Genomic DNA, 15,887 nt, shown 5'->3' with positions numbered 1-15,887 from the left:
ATTATAAGTGTGTGTTTGTTTGTGAGCTCCAGTCCCTGTATCTGCATCATAAACTGCCATAGGAGAAAGAATTTTAACGTCAAAACATTACATATCAATTAGTACTAACAAACCTGTCCCCCAAAATATATCACAGAAATGTCATTGTTCTGATCATTGTTGTTTTCTATGGGTTCAGAGGTCACCGAGGGGGAATTCTGTGACCTTCACATGACCCTCATTCCAAGCATTCCAAAAGTCATTTAAAGTCATTCAAATCACAGAAGTTTTACAATAAAGGTTTACATTAAAGACCCAAAATAAAAGAAAATCTATTTAATTGCACATCCAAATAATTTAAATTGTATAAATTACATAAGTAATAAATAAAATAAAATGATAATATATAATTTTTTTGGGATATAAAGTCTCTTTAAATATTGATGTGATAAAACATAATGATTTTTTTTGTAAAATGTATCATTTTTATCATATATATATATTATTAATAATATACAAATATTATTCAGAAACTTTCACGTGACCATGTTTTGCTTAAGTGTTATCTAATATAATTAAGATTAATTTTTTTCTGACACAGTTTAACTCTGAGATCTTGTCATATTTTATTACCATTTTTTTAAACTATAGTGAATAAACTGTAATAATGAATGAAATGTTCAAGGTGTCTGAATAAATTTTGGTTTTACTGTATATATAGTTTACTTTTTTATATATATATATATATATATAATTTCTTGTCTTTCTTTTAATAATTTTTTCTGATATTTAAAAAAAAATGTTTCTATTTTTGTGTCCATTCAATGAAAGTTAAAGGTGTCAATTATTAAATAAATAATTAAATATTTAATATTAAATATCTTCTAAAATTAAATATCTTCTTTTGTGTTTCGCAGAAGAAAGCCATAAAGGTTTGGAACAACATGAGGGTAAGTAAATTATGTCAGAATTTAAATTTTTAGACATTTATTTCTAAATCCTTTAAAACTCTTTCATTTTTACACACTGACTGAACAAGAAAACGTTACTTTATAGCACGCATACTGTGTTCTACAGCATCAGTCCGTAGACATGATCACACTCCTGTTCTTTAATCAGTATCATTGTAATATAATTAAACCTGCTGTTGAGAAACACTGCAGCTTGTGATTTCTGTGGAGAGAGCTGCGTTGCACACAGCAGAGCATGATGGGACGGATAAAACAGGGACTATTAATCCAGAATGCCCCAAATGAGAACGAGCGAGAGTTTTAAAACTCGTTTTGCTACAGGAAGCTGTCACAGACATTTACTTTCGTGCCGTTTGCTGCAACAACTTTCTTCCATAAGCCCCCGTGACCCCAGAGACAAACTCACTACGCCTCCATACCCTAAATAACTACAGATTAAAATTTTACACACACTCTCTCTCTCTCATGTTCTGACAAAGAGCAGTGTTGGCCTGTCATCTCCCATCTCATCTGCTGAGGAGACATCGCTGTGCCATCTCCTCTCAGTAAACACAAACACACACTCACAAATATGTTCAGACACACTTCGGCACAAACGTTCATTATTCTGTTCACATGCATCATGCTGAACACACATGGAGTCTCAAAGAACAGTTTATTAAAACCAGAAAAACTAGATACATGAGTATAAAAGAATATTGGAGTACATTTTACAAGAAAATATTATTTCAGTCTTTCTACTTCAAAATGTCATGTTTAATTCAGTGTGTTAAGTAAATTCCTACACCAGTTTTATTCTGTGTGACATTCTATATTAATTCTATACTGATGCACCATGTTTCTATGTTGCATGGCAGCTATAAACATATTAAAGGGTTAGTTCACGCAAAAATGAAAATTCTGTCATTAATTACTCACCCTCATGCCGTTCCACACCCGTAAGACCTTCGTTCATCTTCAGAAAACAAATTAAGATATTTTTGATAAAATCCGATGGCTCAATAAGGCCTGCATTGACAGCAAGATAATTAACACTTTCAAATGCCTAGAAAGGTACTAAAGACATATTTAAAATAGTTCATGTGACTACAGCGGTTCAACCTTAATGTTATGAAGCGACGAGAATACTTTTTGTGCGCCAAAAAAATGACAATCAACAATATCTAGTGATGGACGATTTCAAAACACTGCTTCATGAAGCTTCAAAGGTTGAACCGCTGTAGTCACATGAACTATTTTAAATATGTCTTTAGTACCTTTCTAGGCATTTGAAAGTGTTAATTATCTTGCTGTCAATGCAGGCCATACTGAGAATCGGATTTTATCAAAAATATCTTAATTTGTGTTCCGAAGATGAACGAAGGTCTTACGGGTGTGGAACGACATGAGGGTGAGTAATTAATGACATTATTTTCATTTTTGGGTGAACTAACCCTTTAATAATGCATTTAACTGTTAAGTCAACATTGCAGTATGTACACAAAAAGTACATTTGCATTAAAATCTTTTAAATATAATTTAAAGGGATATTTCACCCAAAAATGAAAATTATCCCATGATTTACTCACCCTCACGCCATCCTAGGTGTATATTACTTTCTTTTTTCAGATGAACACAATCGAAGTTATATGATAAAATATCCTGGCTCTTTCAAGCTTTATAATGAGAGTGAATGGGGGGTGTGATTTTAAGCCCAAAAAAGTGCATCCATCCACACTGTAAAAATGATTTGTTGGTGCAATTTAAAGTAGCCTTTAAACTAAAAAAATTGAGTTGATACAAAGAAAGAGATTAGTTTATTCAACAGAAACTCAAAATATTATGTTATCTGAACAACATTTGTGAACCTAAGCTGATTTGACAAAAGAAGTTGTGATAAATCATGTAAATATTTTTTGCAGTGCGTCATAAAAGTAATCCATATGGCTCCAGGGGGTTAATAAAGGCCTTCTGAAGTGAAGTGATTTTTTTTTATAAGAAAAATATCCACATTTAAATCTTTATAAACAAAAATAACTAGCTTCCGGCAGACGGTCTAAGCAAGATGACTTACGGCGAAAGAGTAACCTCTGACCCAACTAATGGCGAGCGCGGAAGCGCAGAGGATAGAGCAAAACACCAGTCATGAATTAAAAGTCTAAAATGAGACATTTTAAAGAGAAATTTTAACATAAGAGGAGAGGAGCTTGACTTTGTTGCCCAGCCCTATTTGTTTGAACCGCGAGAAGTGTCGAAGCTTATGATACTCCTACATTATGCGTCACGTCAGAAGTTACTCTTCTGCCGTAAGTCGACTTGCGTAGGCCGTCTGCCGGAAGCTAGTTATTATAGTTTATAAAGTTTTTTAAATAATTTTTCTTATAAAAACCCATCACTTCGCTTCAGAAGGCCTTTATTAACCCACTGGAGCTGTATGGATTACTTTTATGATGCTGGAAGCACTTCTTGGGGGCTTCAAAATCGTGCCCCCCTGTTCACTACCATTATAAAGCTTGGAAGAGCCAGGATATTTTTAAAATATATAATAATAATAAAATATATAACACAATAATTTGTGTTCATCTGAAAGAAGAAAGTCATATACACCTGGCTTGAGAGTGAGTAAACCATGGGATCATTTTTAATTTTTGGAGAACTATCCCTTTAAGACACCTGATTTAAAGCATAAAGTTTTTTTTATTTACTTTGTGCTTGACATCAATGCCTCCTGTAGAATATAGTTTTAGTTTATCATATGCAATATTTTTGTGAATATAACGGCTAGAGTTTGAAGGTCGTTCAGGTCAGAGAATGTGTTTGTTTTGCCAACAAATCGACTTGTTCTTGTAGTGTTTTGCTGACCGCTGTCATTGTCTATTCTAATGCAGATGTATAGATTTATAGATGAGGAGAGATCTTTATGTTTAATTTATCACCTCTCTCTTCCTCCTCCTCTCTTCTCAATGTCTGTTTTTTTTTTTTTTTTTTGTAATCATAAAGATGAAAGCACTGATGATTTTTGCCCTTAAGTATAAACAGAACTGGCTGACGACATCAATATCCACAAATCTAAACAAACGGGAGGAGCAGCAAACTTCACAAAAGTGCCTCTTCAGCATGTGCGTGTTTGTGCGAAGCACTGACCAATTAGCCTACAAATTAGAGCAAAATCAAGGTAACGAGGCTTGAGCGGGATCTTGATCGATAAAATGTTTTTTAAAGCCCCCAAATCTCACTTTAGACATAAAGTGAAATGAGAGTGAAACTGATTTCAAATGGATACAGACATCAGAGTGGTTCAGATACACATACACGCAAATTCATTGTGACGTTCAAATGAAGTTGACTCTGCTGGGACGGCTGTCGTGGAAATAAAGACACGACCATAACAAACTCAATAAAACACGAGTACAAGAGAAACAAATAAACATAAAAGACAGAGAAAGTGTTTTAGGGTAAGGGACATAACCTAAAACAACACAACTCTATGTGTGTGTGCAGAAACTGATTGCTCTCTGCTACTTTCAAGACACTGTGAATTTTCCTTTTTCAGCTCAATAACAATAAAACAGAGAAAGTCTTCAGATAAATAAGTGCCTCTCACGGGAGGAACGGGACAATCTCTTTATTTTTACTGTCGTTTGTCCATCACACATTTTTTTTCATGGTTCATTACTGCTTCTGTCAATGGCTTTAATTTTCCACTTCTCTGCCCTGACACACGGTGAAGGACCCGTACTGGGCTTCACTATCACTGCCTGTCTGAAAATACAAACATGCAGCTCATGCAACTGGGCATAAAATGTGAGTTTATGTGAGTTTGAGCTTACTTAGCCCCTAGAAGTGATCTGACAAAACTGTCATCAAATGCCAAATGTAAAGTTTTGCATCTTTTTCATATAGAGCTATGGTTTGGTTAGGGTTATTATAAAAAGAATGGGGCTAGTTGTCAGATGAGGAAGCTATTTTGAGTCAAAAGTCAAGAGTTTAAATCCTTGTTTTGTTAGCAATAATGTTGTCTTTTTCAATCATCTAGATAAATCCTAAAAGCAGAAAAGTTAAAAGACTATTTTTTGTGTGTGTGAATGCAGTGTTCCAAATTAAAATATTAATATTTCTGTACATAACTTAACAAGTTAACACAAAAAACACACTGGCATTCGGACAAAAGTCAACTAGTGTTCAAAAGTTTGGGGTTTTTTTTATGTTTTTGTATATTTTTTAAATGTTTTTGACATCTCATACTCAAGGCTGCATTTATTTGATCAAAAATACAGTAAAAACAGTGAGATTGTGAACTATTATTGTGATTTAACTTGTAAGGGGGGGGGGGGAATCTAACCCTCTCCATTGACTTTGTATTGCGTGAGGCTGCCTCCTTGTCATTTCTTTCAAAAAACAGAACAATGCCTAAAAGCTGCTGTGTGACAATGTGTACAGAAAACAAGCTAAAAAGCCAGAACCAAAAACCCTGAAGTTTTTATAAGCTGTCGACCCAAAAAACGAGCGTTTAAGGACTAAAAAGTGGATACAGGTGATTGAGACAGAGCGCATGTCATATTACTATGAGAACTACGCCCACTGAAGGGAAACGTAATATAATATATAAAACTGACCTCTGGATATTTGACTCATCAGTGACTAAATGTTTACTGCACACGTAGGCATACTGAGGCATACTGAGTGTCAAGATCCCAAAATTAACCCATTTTTCCTGCTGATGCTTCACTTCTTATTGCCTGTATCCACTTTTGTCTCCTTAAAGGGATAGTTCACTCAAAAATGAAAATGTGATGTTTATCTGCTTACCCCCAGCGCATCCAAGATGTAGGTGACTTTGTTTCTTCAGTAGAACACAAATGATGATTTTTTACTCCAACCGTTGCCGTCTGTCAGTCAAATAATGGGAGTGAATGGGAACTTGGATCAATAAGAGTCGAAAAACCTTGCATAGACAAAGGTTCTGACAACGGCAGTGATGTCTAGCACTCATTGAAATATATACGCGAGACATCACTGCCGTTGTCAGAGCGCGATCAGACCTCACTAAGCGAGTGCTGAACGCAGTTGGACATAGTGGTGTTTTAGAGGTAAAAAAATGATATAAATACTGTTCGGTTTCTCGCACAAACCGATCATTTCGTGTCTTAGGACATCAATGTGTCGTCACGAGCCGCAGGGTTTAATTTGGATGTGTCTATGCAAGGTTTTTCGACTCTTATTGATCCAAGTTCCCATTCACTCCCATTATTTGACTGACAGACGGCAACGGTTGGAGTTAAAAATCATAATTTGTGTTCTACTGAAGAAACAAAGTCACCTACATCTTGGATGCGCTGGGGGTAAGCAGATGAACATCAAATTTTCATTTTTGGGTGAACTATCCCTTTAAAGGCTGGCTTTTACGGTTCGGTAGCTTATAAAAACTTAGTTCTGGGTTCTACACCTTGTCACAAAGCGGTTGGATTGCCCAACCCCCCGGTGTGGGCGTGGCCTAAATGCGCTCTGTCTCTATTGGCTGATCTCAAGTGATTGACAGGTTGTCCCGCCCACGCGCACGTAAACACGTCATCAAAGAAAAGATGCCGCTGCAAGAGGGATGGGAAGTTATTTTGATTAAAGATTACAAGAGCACATGAATTTTAAAAAAATGTTGTGCACGGATAAATCATTTATAATAAATACTGCAACATTCCATGAAAAAAAATTCAATTTTGATTTAATTGTGACTTTAAGAGGAGCTGGCTTTAAAACAGTTATTGCGTTTTAAAAGAGAGCGAGGGGAAGCGCGAGAGAAGTGAAATGCAGGGAGACAGGTGTTGGCAAAAGAGCAACCGAATGAAACATGAGGTGAGACAGACGGGTCGAAGAGAGGCGCAGGTAGAGAGACATATATTCTCTCATTCTTATTCATTTAGAGCAGATCTGATAAACACACACACGACCTCTCCGGCTGTACAGAGAGAAAGAAACGAGCTGCTCTCTCCTCCCGCTAAGTTGTCACATCGTATCCACACTGATGGGGGAGGAGGGGTCAGGGTTGGGGCGTCGCCTCAGGGCTCGTCGCCGAGCAACAAAAGACCACTCAGCTCGCGTTAGCCCTCCCGTCGGCCAATCAGGACTGACGGAACTCGGGCGCGGTCCGCTGCTAGCCTTCAAATGCTAAGTGCTTCATTAGCCACCTTTCATATCGCCGTCGCCCCCGGCAACCCACTTTACACTCGCCATCCCTGGGAGCGCGGCAAAACTTCAGACCGCCGTCAGGCCACACACACACACACACACACACACACACACATTTACTGTCATCAGTGAATTCTGTGGTTTGCAGAAACGCTCACAGTCATACAATCACAACTCTGAATTCATCATGCGCGCGCGTAACAGCAGAGTACAGCATGAATTTGTTGTTATGAGCGTGTAATGTGGTTAGACATTACCGTGTGTGTGTGTGTGTGTGTGTGTGTGTGTGTGTGGCCTGAAGCTCAGCAGATGCCTGAAGCCTCTCCTGTCAGGATGGAGAGATCGGACGGAGAGGGAAACAGGAGAGAGCAGCTCCATTGGGGTACTGCTGTCTGTGTGTGTGTGTTTCCTGTTATCTTCCTCTCAGTGTCCTTCTCTTTCTCAGTGTGTCATGGTGAAACATTGAGTCAAGCAAACACTCTTTCCTCAGGACTGAATTCACACTGAAATCTGGGAAAGCAGCAGCACTTAGTTCAGCAAAAAGTAGCCTACCAAGATCGTATATGGTATTTTTTAAATACCATAAAATAATACTATGGCATGTGAATGGAAGTCATTCGAAGCCTTTGTATGTGTGACCCTGGACCACAAAACCAGTCAGTTTTTTGAAATTGAGATTTATTCATCATCTGAAAGCTGAATAAATAAGAAGAAAAAATAGGACAATATTTGGCCAAGATACAACTATTTGAAAATCTGAAATCTGAGGGTGCAAAAAAATCAAAATATTGAGAAAATCTCCAAATGAAGTCCTTATCCACTCACAAAAATACATTTTTGAAATATCTACGGTAGAAAATGTACAAAATATCTTCATGGAACATGATCTTTACTTAATATCCTAATGATTTTTGGCATAAAAGAAAAATCGATAATTTTGACCCATACAATGTATGCTACAAATATACCCGTGTGACTCATGACTGGTTTTGTGGTCCAGAGTCACATATAGGCTACAATGGCAAATATTAAAATGATAAAACTAATCATGTAATTGTGCAGAGTTAGGACAGCTAAATACTAAACGACTATTAAAAGGCAGGAGAAAACACTTACCATGACTCTTGTTGATGATGTCGAAGGTTTTGCATCCATGGATGTAAAACTGGTGCAAACTGAATTTCTCTAATACTAATATAATATTTAACCCAGTATTTTTGTTTTGGGTGGTAAATGAATCATCTGCTGTTGCATGCATTTATAAAACAGTCCTATAATTTTAATATATGTCAATATTTTATTCCAAGTACAACTTCTGTACATTGAACAATTCTTGATTCTTGATCTTAGTCTGGAAGAAAAGCTAGTTAAGATTCAAACCATCTTTGATTGCAGACTTTTCTTTCAGTGCAGATGGTGACACCATAGTATTCTATTATATGTGACTCTGGACCACAAAACCAGTCATGAGTTGCATGGGTATATTTGTAGCAACAGCCAACAATACATTGTATGGGTCAAAATTATCGATTTTTTTTTTTATGCCAAAAATCATTAGGATATTAAGTAAAGATCATGTTCCATGAATATATTTTGTACATTTTCTACCATAGATATAACAAAAATGTATTTTTGTGAGTGGATATGCACTTCTAAGGGCTTCATTTGGCTAACTTTAAAGGAGGTTTTCTCAATATTTTGATTTTTTTATACCCTCAGATTCCAGATTTTCAAATAGTTGTATCTTGGCCAAATATTGTCCTATTTTTTTTCTCCTTATTTACTCAGCTTTCAGATGATGTTCAAATCTCAATTTCAAAAAATGGACCTTTATGACTGGTTTTGTGGTCCAGGGTCACATATCACTCTCAGTGACCTTGTCAGAACAAACCTATGACCCATTTAAAAAAAACAAAAACAAACAAACAACAACAACAAAAAACACTGGTTTAAAGGAATATTCCAGGTTGAATACATCCTAAATAGCTTGATATTAATTACCACAGACAATAATTTTGACTTGTCACTCGGGTTGAGTTTGCAAATGAAACAAAATTATACTGAAAGTTAAGCATATACAATGTAAATCTATAGGCTAGCACTTGTTTGTTGTTTTTAACCCAGAATGTTCCATTCATGAAAAGTTAGAAAAGAAAGTCTTGTCGTGTCTCTGTTCACGATGAAGTAAATTAACCGTCTTATCTGTGTTTGAGAAATCAGCAGCATCTCTTCATGTTGCATTTTTGGTCATCTTTACATGTTTTAGCCTGTTGATTGTTTCTCTGCTGTTTAATGGTTGGAGATACTGGTACTTTAAATCTGATTCATTTGAATATTCATTCAGTATTTGTTTAAAGGAATGTCTTGCTCATTGTAAGTGCATTAATATACACATGACTTTTGTTCAAATAATCCATGGCTGAGATAAACACATTTAGCTTGCTGTCTGGGATGGAGGACTCACGTGCAAGACTTGACCTTTAAGTTGACCCCTGGACTATTTAATTACTCAATATAGTGAAGTCAGAGTAGTGGAGGAATGCTGTAAGGATGTAAAGACTTTTGCATCTCAGAATGAGATGAACATGCTCTTTTTTGTTTTTCGAAATGTGTCAGTAAACTTGTGCTGAACACAGAACACTTGTTTAATATGAGATGTTTTCTGGATAATATGAGATGTTTTCTGGATAATATGAGATGTTTTCTGGATAATTTGTCAGGTTTGGCGTTCATGTCGATCTAAAATATGATGAAGTAATAGGCCCAAACTCTCTCTCACTGTGTGTGTGTTTGTGTGTGTGTGTGTGTGTGAGAGAGAGAGAGAGAGGGTCAGTCTACTGTATTCCCAGTGCTCCCTCTAGTGGACTGATTGCTTTACAGCTCAGTCAACAATCCCAGTGTCACTCACAGACTCTCATAGGAAAGAGCACAAGTTCATTTAGCTGTTTAAATAAAAACAGTCTTTTCAATTTATTTTTATATATATATATATATATATATATATATATATATATATATATATATATATATATATATATATATATTATGACTACAGACTAACTCTAGACTAACTTTTTTGTAAAATTCATTAATTCTTAGAATTATTTTGGGGGCATCTGCACATTATTTTGTCTATTTTGTGCCCAAACAGCTCAGTAAACCCACACACACACATTACACTGTAAATTTGATACATTATATGGGCTGTGTTTGTAGTGTTATAGAAATGATTTGCATATTTGCATATATAGAATGTGTAATTGTGAATGTGTGTGTGTTTTTCAGTATGTGAGTGTCAGTGTGTTTATATTTCTGTGCATGTGTGTATTTGTCGATCTGTGTGTGTGTGTGTGTGTGTGTGTGTGTGTGTGTGTGTGTGTGATTCCCCTGTGTTGGCCTGAGGGCACCTTCACTTCACAATTAATGGAGAGTCTCATGGGAGCTTCAGTCTCCCTCTTTTACATGAAACCTTCCTCTCCTCTTCCCTCCATCCCCCTCTCCTTGCATTCTCTTCTCTTCTCTTCTCTTCTCTTCTCTTCTCTTCTCTTCTCTTCTCTTCTCTTCTCTTCTCTTCTCATTTTCAACACTTCTTGTTTCATTTCTTCTCATTTTGTCTCTTTTGTTAGCTCATCTTTTCGTTTTTCTTGTTTCTTCTCTTCCTTCTCATTCAATTTTTTGGTAACGCTTTATTCTACTGTGCGCTTGTTACACATGTAGTTACTGTAGTAATAACATGCATAATTACACTCAACAAACCATAATCCTAACCGTATAGTAAATACATGTAAGTTAATTATTCTTACTCATTTCTTAAATGTACAGTTACACTGTAATAGACACCTTAAAGTAAAGTGTAAACAGTGTTTCAATTTAAAGGTCCCGTTCTTCGTGATCCCATGTTTCAAACTTTAGTTAGTGTGTAATGTTGTTGTTAGAGTATAAATAAAATCTGTAAAATGTTAAAGCTCAAAGTTCAATGCCAAGCGAGATATTTTATTTAACAGAAGTCGCCTACATCGAACGGCCAGTTTGGACTACATCCCTCTACTTCCTTCTTTAATGACGTCACTAAAACAGTTTTTTGACTAACCTCCGCCCACAGGAATACACATGAGTTGCGTTTGTAGAGTGTGTTTGTCGCCATGTCGTCGAAACGCTGTTATTTTCATCCCGCAGTCCAATCACCGGGTCTGATTCCGGCTCAAATTGATAGGGTAAAATTAAAGACATGTTTACAATAACACTGAGCGCGTGCATCTCCACGTTATGGTAAGAGGCGTGAACTTTCCGGGCAAGGTTCGCTAAGCTGCTGTCGAATCACAACACAGGAACCGCTGGCACAATCAGAACTCGTTACGTATTTCTGAAGGAGGGACTTCATAGAACAAGGAAGTCATCAGCCCGTTTTTATGACAGTGGAAACAGCGGTATACAGATAAGTAAATTATGTGAAAAATACTGTGTTTTTTTACATGCGAAACATGAACACGTGTTATATTGCACACTATAAACACAATCAAAGCTTAAAAAAAAACACGAAAAACGGGACCTTTAAAGTACTTTATTGGCATGATTGTGTTTATGTAATATTGCCAAAGCATTATACACAAAACAAGTAATGACAAGAAAAAATAACTGAACACATATCAAAAAAAGTATTAAAATAAGGTGCTAAGTAATGAAAAAAAAATACATTTTGTATAATATAAAATAGACTTATGAATGAAAATAATACTGTAATATATACACACGGATAGTCTTTGATTATATTGTTAAAGGCAAATCTCTTTTTCTTCTCTTATCTGCTTATTTCTTCTCGTCCTCTGATTTGTCTCTCATCATCTCATTTCTTCTGCATCTCTTCTTTTCACTGATTTTTTCTCTGCTCATTTCTTTGCTTCTGGACTCTTCTTGTCTGTTTTGTCTCCTCTCCTCTCTTTTCCTTCTTTTCACTTCATCACCTCTTCTAACTCTTCTATTCACTCTCATTTCATCTCTTCCTCTCATCTTTTTCCTGTCACTTCTCGTGACGTCTCGTCCTTCTCATTTTTGTCTTGTCTCATTTTTTCTCATTTTGTCTCTTTTGTCTGCTCAACTTTTCTAACTCTTCTCTTCATTCTCATTTCATCTCTTCCTCTCATCTTTTTCTCATAATTTCTCATCACGTCTCTTTTCTTCTCATTTAGTCTCTTCTCATTTTCTTCTTTTCTCATCTTTTTCCTTTTGTTTCATCTTTTCTCACTTCATCTCTTTTCTACTATTTCAGTTTCTTGCCGTTTCTTCTCATCTCTTTTCATTTCATTGGACCTTATGTCTTCTTGTCTCTTCTCATTTCTCTTCTCCTTTTTATTTATTTCTAATTTTCTGTATTTTATTTCTTCTCATTTTGTCTCTTTTGTCAGTTTGATTTTTCTAACTTTTCTCTTCATTCTCATTTCATCTCTTCCCCTCATCTTTTTCTCATCACGTCTCTTCCTTTTCATTTTTGTCTCATCTCTTTTCTTCTCATTTCTTCTCATTTTCTTCTCTGCTCATTTACTCTCTTCTTATTTCGTCTCTTCTCTACTATTTGTTTCAGTTTCACGTTTTTTCTCATCTCTTTTTATTTCATTTGCTCTTTTGTCTTCTTGTCTCGTCTCTTCTCCTTTGATTTATTTCAAATTTTCTAGATTTATTTAATTTCTTCTCATTTTGTCTCTTTTGTCAGCTCAACTTTTCTAAATCTTCTCTTTAAGCTCATTTCATCTCTTCCTCTCATCTCTTTCTCATCACGTCTCCCTACTCATTTTTGTCTTGTCTCATTTTTTCTCATTTTGTCTCTTTTCTCTTTTCTTCATTCTCATTTCATCTCTTCCTCTCATCTTTTTCTCGTCACGTCTCTTTTCTTCTCATTTAGTCTCTTCTCATTTTCTTCTTTTCTCATCTTTTTCCTTTTGTTTCATCTTTTCTCACTTCATCTCTTTTCTACTATTTCAGTTTCTCGTCGTTTCTTCTCAGCTCTTTTGTCTTCTTGTCTCGTCTCTTCTCCTTTGATTTATTTCAAATTTTCGATATTTATTTCATTTCTTCTCATTTTGTCTCTTTTGTCAGCTCAACTTTTCTAAATCTTCTCTTTAATCTCATTTCATCTCTTTTTCTCATCACGTCTCCCTTCTCATTTTTGTCTCGTCTCTTTTCTTCTCATTTTGCCTCTTTTGTTAGTTTGATTTTTCGAACTCGTCTCATTTCATCTCTTCCCCTCATCATTTTCTCATCACTTCTCATAACGTCTCTTTCTTGTCATTTTTGTCTCATCTCTCATTTTCTTCTCTTCTCTGCTCATTTACTCTCTTCTTATTTCACCTCTTTCTTGTCTCCTCTTATCCTTTTCCCTTCATTTCATCTCTTTTCACTCCATCTGTTCTCTACTATTCTTTTCTTGTGTTTCTCATTTCGTCTCATCTCCTTTCATTTCATTTGCTCCTTTGTTTTCTTGTCTCTTCTCCTCTTTTCTCTTCTCCTCTTATTGTAATCTTCAAAAAAAGAAGACAAGAATATTTTAACCCTCCAGAATATCATCAATTTTTCCTCCCACAAAACACACAACAACACCCAACTGAAGAACACAGCAGGCCACATCACACATTCATTTTTTTTTTTTTGGCGTGCATGTATGAAAACACATTTTCACATTTTGTGTCGTCTCTCTGTAGGCCGCCTGTGTCTCGTGTGCACCACATAAGTTTGCGTCTGTGTGTTATACCATATTAAAGCGCACGCAAAACCTTTTGGTTTATTTAGATAAAGACATTCCCAAAACCACACAGACGGATCTCCGCAGAACAGAATCAAATCTCAGGAAGCGTTTGATAACGAGAGGAATGAGATGATTGCATCACCTTGTCTTCCACCCGTTTCTCTCTTTTTCTCCCTCTCTGCCTCTTGATATCTTTTTAAATCCAGAGAGAACGGAAGATTTCATTTCTTCCTCCATATGTAATCAACATCAAACACGCTCGCGCACTTTGTCTCGCTCCCGACGACACTTTCCATCATTTCGCGCAGTCTCACCTGTGTCATCAATTAGAGTGTCTCTGCGCACAATGCATTATGGGAAGGAGTTCAGAGCTGTCAGGCATCATGAAGCGTTATCGTGCGTGCACGCAGCAGGAGTAATGCGAGGCGTCTGCGGTGTCAAGCGTTCTGTTTAATGTGATTCTCTCTCTAGTACTGTAACTCTCTTTCTGCGGCTGCTGTTTACCATACAATAATACAACAAGTGTGTGTTTGAAGAGTGACTGCTCTGTGCGCTTATGCGGGCTGAAGGGGACGGCACGTCACCGCCTATAAACTCATTTCAGACTGAAACCCTTTCTTGTTAAGAGACATTGCGTTACTGTGTTTGACCTGGAGCGGGTTAGATTGACAGAGTGAGTTTTATCCTGCGGGTGTGGATGATTTGGAGAATCTTTCGTAATGGTGAGAAACATGATTCTGGTAAGGGTCAAACATGGGACTATAGCTTTATATACATTATACTTTGTCCACCAATCTCACGTTTTGGGAAATCATTAAAACTTTTTAAAGATCAGTCCCTGTTTACTTGTTTTTAATACAACACTCTTAAAAATAAAGATGGGGTTTATTTGCGGTGATACCGCAGAAGAACCAGTGAATAGTAAACGGTTCTTTAGATAACAATTTTCTTTTTATTACTGTGAAGAACATTTTTAGAACCTTTTTTGGGTATAAAGAACCTTGTGTGCATTAAAAGGTTCCACACTTTTAAAAATAAAGGTTCTTTACTGGCATCTATGCATGGTTCCATGAAGAACCATTAACCTCAATGGAACCTTTACGTTCCACAAAAGATTCTTTATAACGATTTTTAAAATGTTCTTCACACTAAAAAAAAAAGGGTTCTTTTAAGAACTGTTCACTAAAAGGATCTTTGGGGAGCCAAAAATGGTTCCATGAATTTTGAAGGTTCTTCATAGAACCATCAATGCTAATAAAGAAACTTTATATTTAAGAGTGAAGTTCGGGGTCTTTTTGTGAATGATTCATAAGTCCACATTTTAATAACAAATTTCCCTTTTCAGCTCAAGTCACCTATTCATAGTTTTCAGTCACGTGACTGCCACGTAGACCTGGAGGGCAAAACATGCAACTGAATTACGGACCAGTCAATTTTCCATCTCAAAAGAAGAAAATCAAATACATGTGAACGAAACGCAAGTTTTGGGCACTTGTGATCCATGTACAGCACCTACTGCAGAATTTCAACTATTAAAAACAGTTGGATGTTCTAAAACGTATTGTGAAAAACACTTAAAGTCCCTTAATGCACTAAAACTGTGATGATAAAAGATCGAATTCAGTATAAACCTTTTAGAAGATGCATACTAATATACAGAGCAGATGAAGCCAGAATATAAACACACAAAGCACAGGTTCTCGTTAAGTTAACCATTCTAAAGAAAATGCTTAATGAGAAACTGTGCTTTGTGTTTATATTCTGGATTCATTTGTTTGCGTGTATATTAGTATGCATCTTCAATAAGGCTTATCCTGAATTTGGTCTTTTTACATCACTGGCGAAGGAATGAAGGAAAGCCTTGTTCTGCCCTCCAAGTGGGTGTTCCTATAAGGGTGTGACGTCATGTGAAAACTATGAATAGGCCGCAAGGTTATTTGAAAATTTTCAGGCAACTGGTATGGTTGTATAGTCCTTTTAATGTCTTATCATTTGACATAGAGGCATTAACATTGGGGTACATGGCGATGCTCCTGAGG

The 15,887-nt window shown here is 36.2% G+C and overlaps 1 protein-coding gene across 17 annotated transcripts in view; it reads left to right on the top strand.

Annotated features, from left to right (window-relative positions):
* Window positions 1–15,887, top strand: part of tfap2d (transcription factor AP-2 delta (activating enhancer binding protein 2 delta)) — a 113,645-nt gene that overhangs the window by 71,868 nt on the left and 25,890 nt on the right. For 16 of the 17 annotated variants that reach the window (XM_048207751.1, XM_048207747.1, XM_048207752.1 and 13 more), the window contains one exon: window positions 897–929. The exons of the other annotated variant lie outside the window; for it this stretch is intronic. In XM_048207751.1, the coding sequence (XP_048063708.1) occupies window positions 924–929 (6 nt within the window). In that variant the 5' untranslated portion in view covers window positions 897–923. The remainder of the gene's footprint in view (window positions 1–896; window positions 930–15,887) is intronic. 17 annotated transcript variants of the gene reach the window in all.

Source organism: Megalobrama amblycephala, linkage group LG11, assembly GCF_018812025.1.
Source record: "Megalobrama amblycephala isolate DHTTF-2021 linkage group LG11, ASM1881202v1, whole genome shotgun sequence".
NCBI lineage: Eukaryota > Metazoa > Chordata > Actinopteri > Cypriniformes > Xenocyprididae > Megalobrama > Megalobrama amblycephala.
The sequence above is the reverse complement of the archived record's forward strand: the minus strand, read 5'-3'. Positions and strand labels throughout refer to the sequence as shown.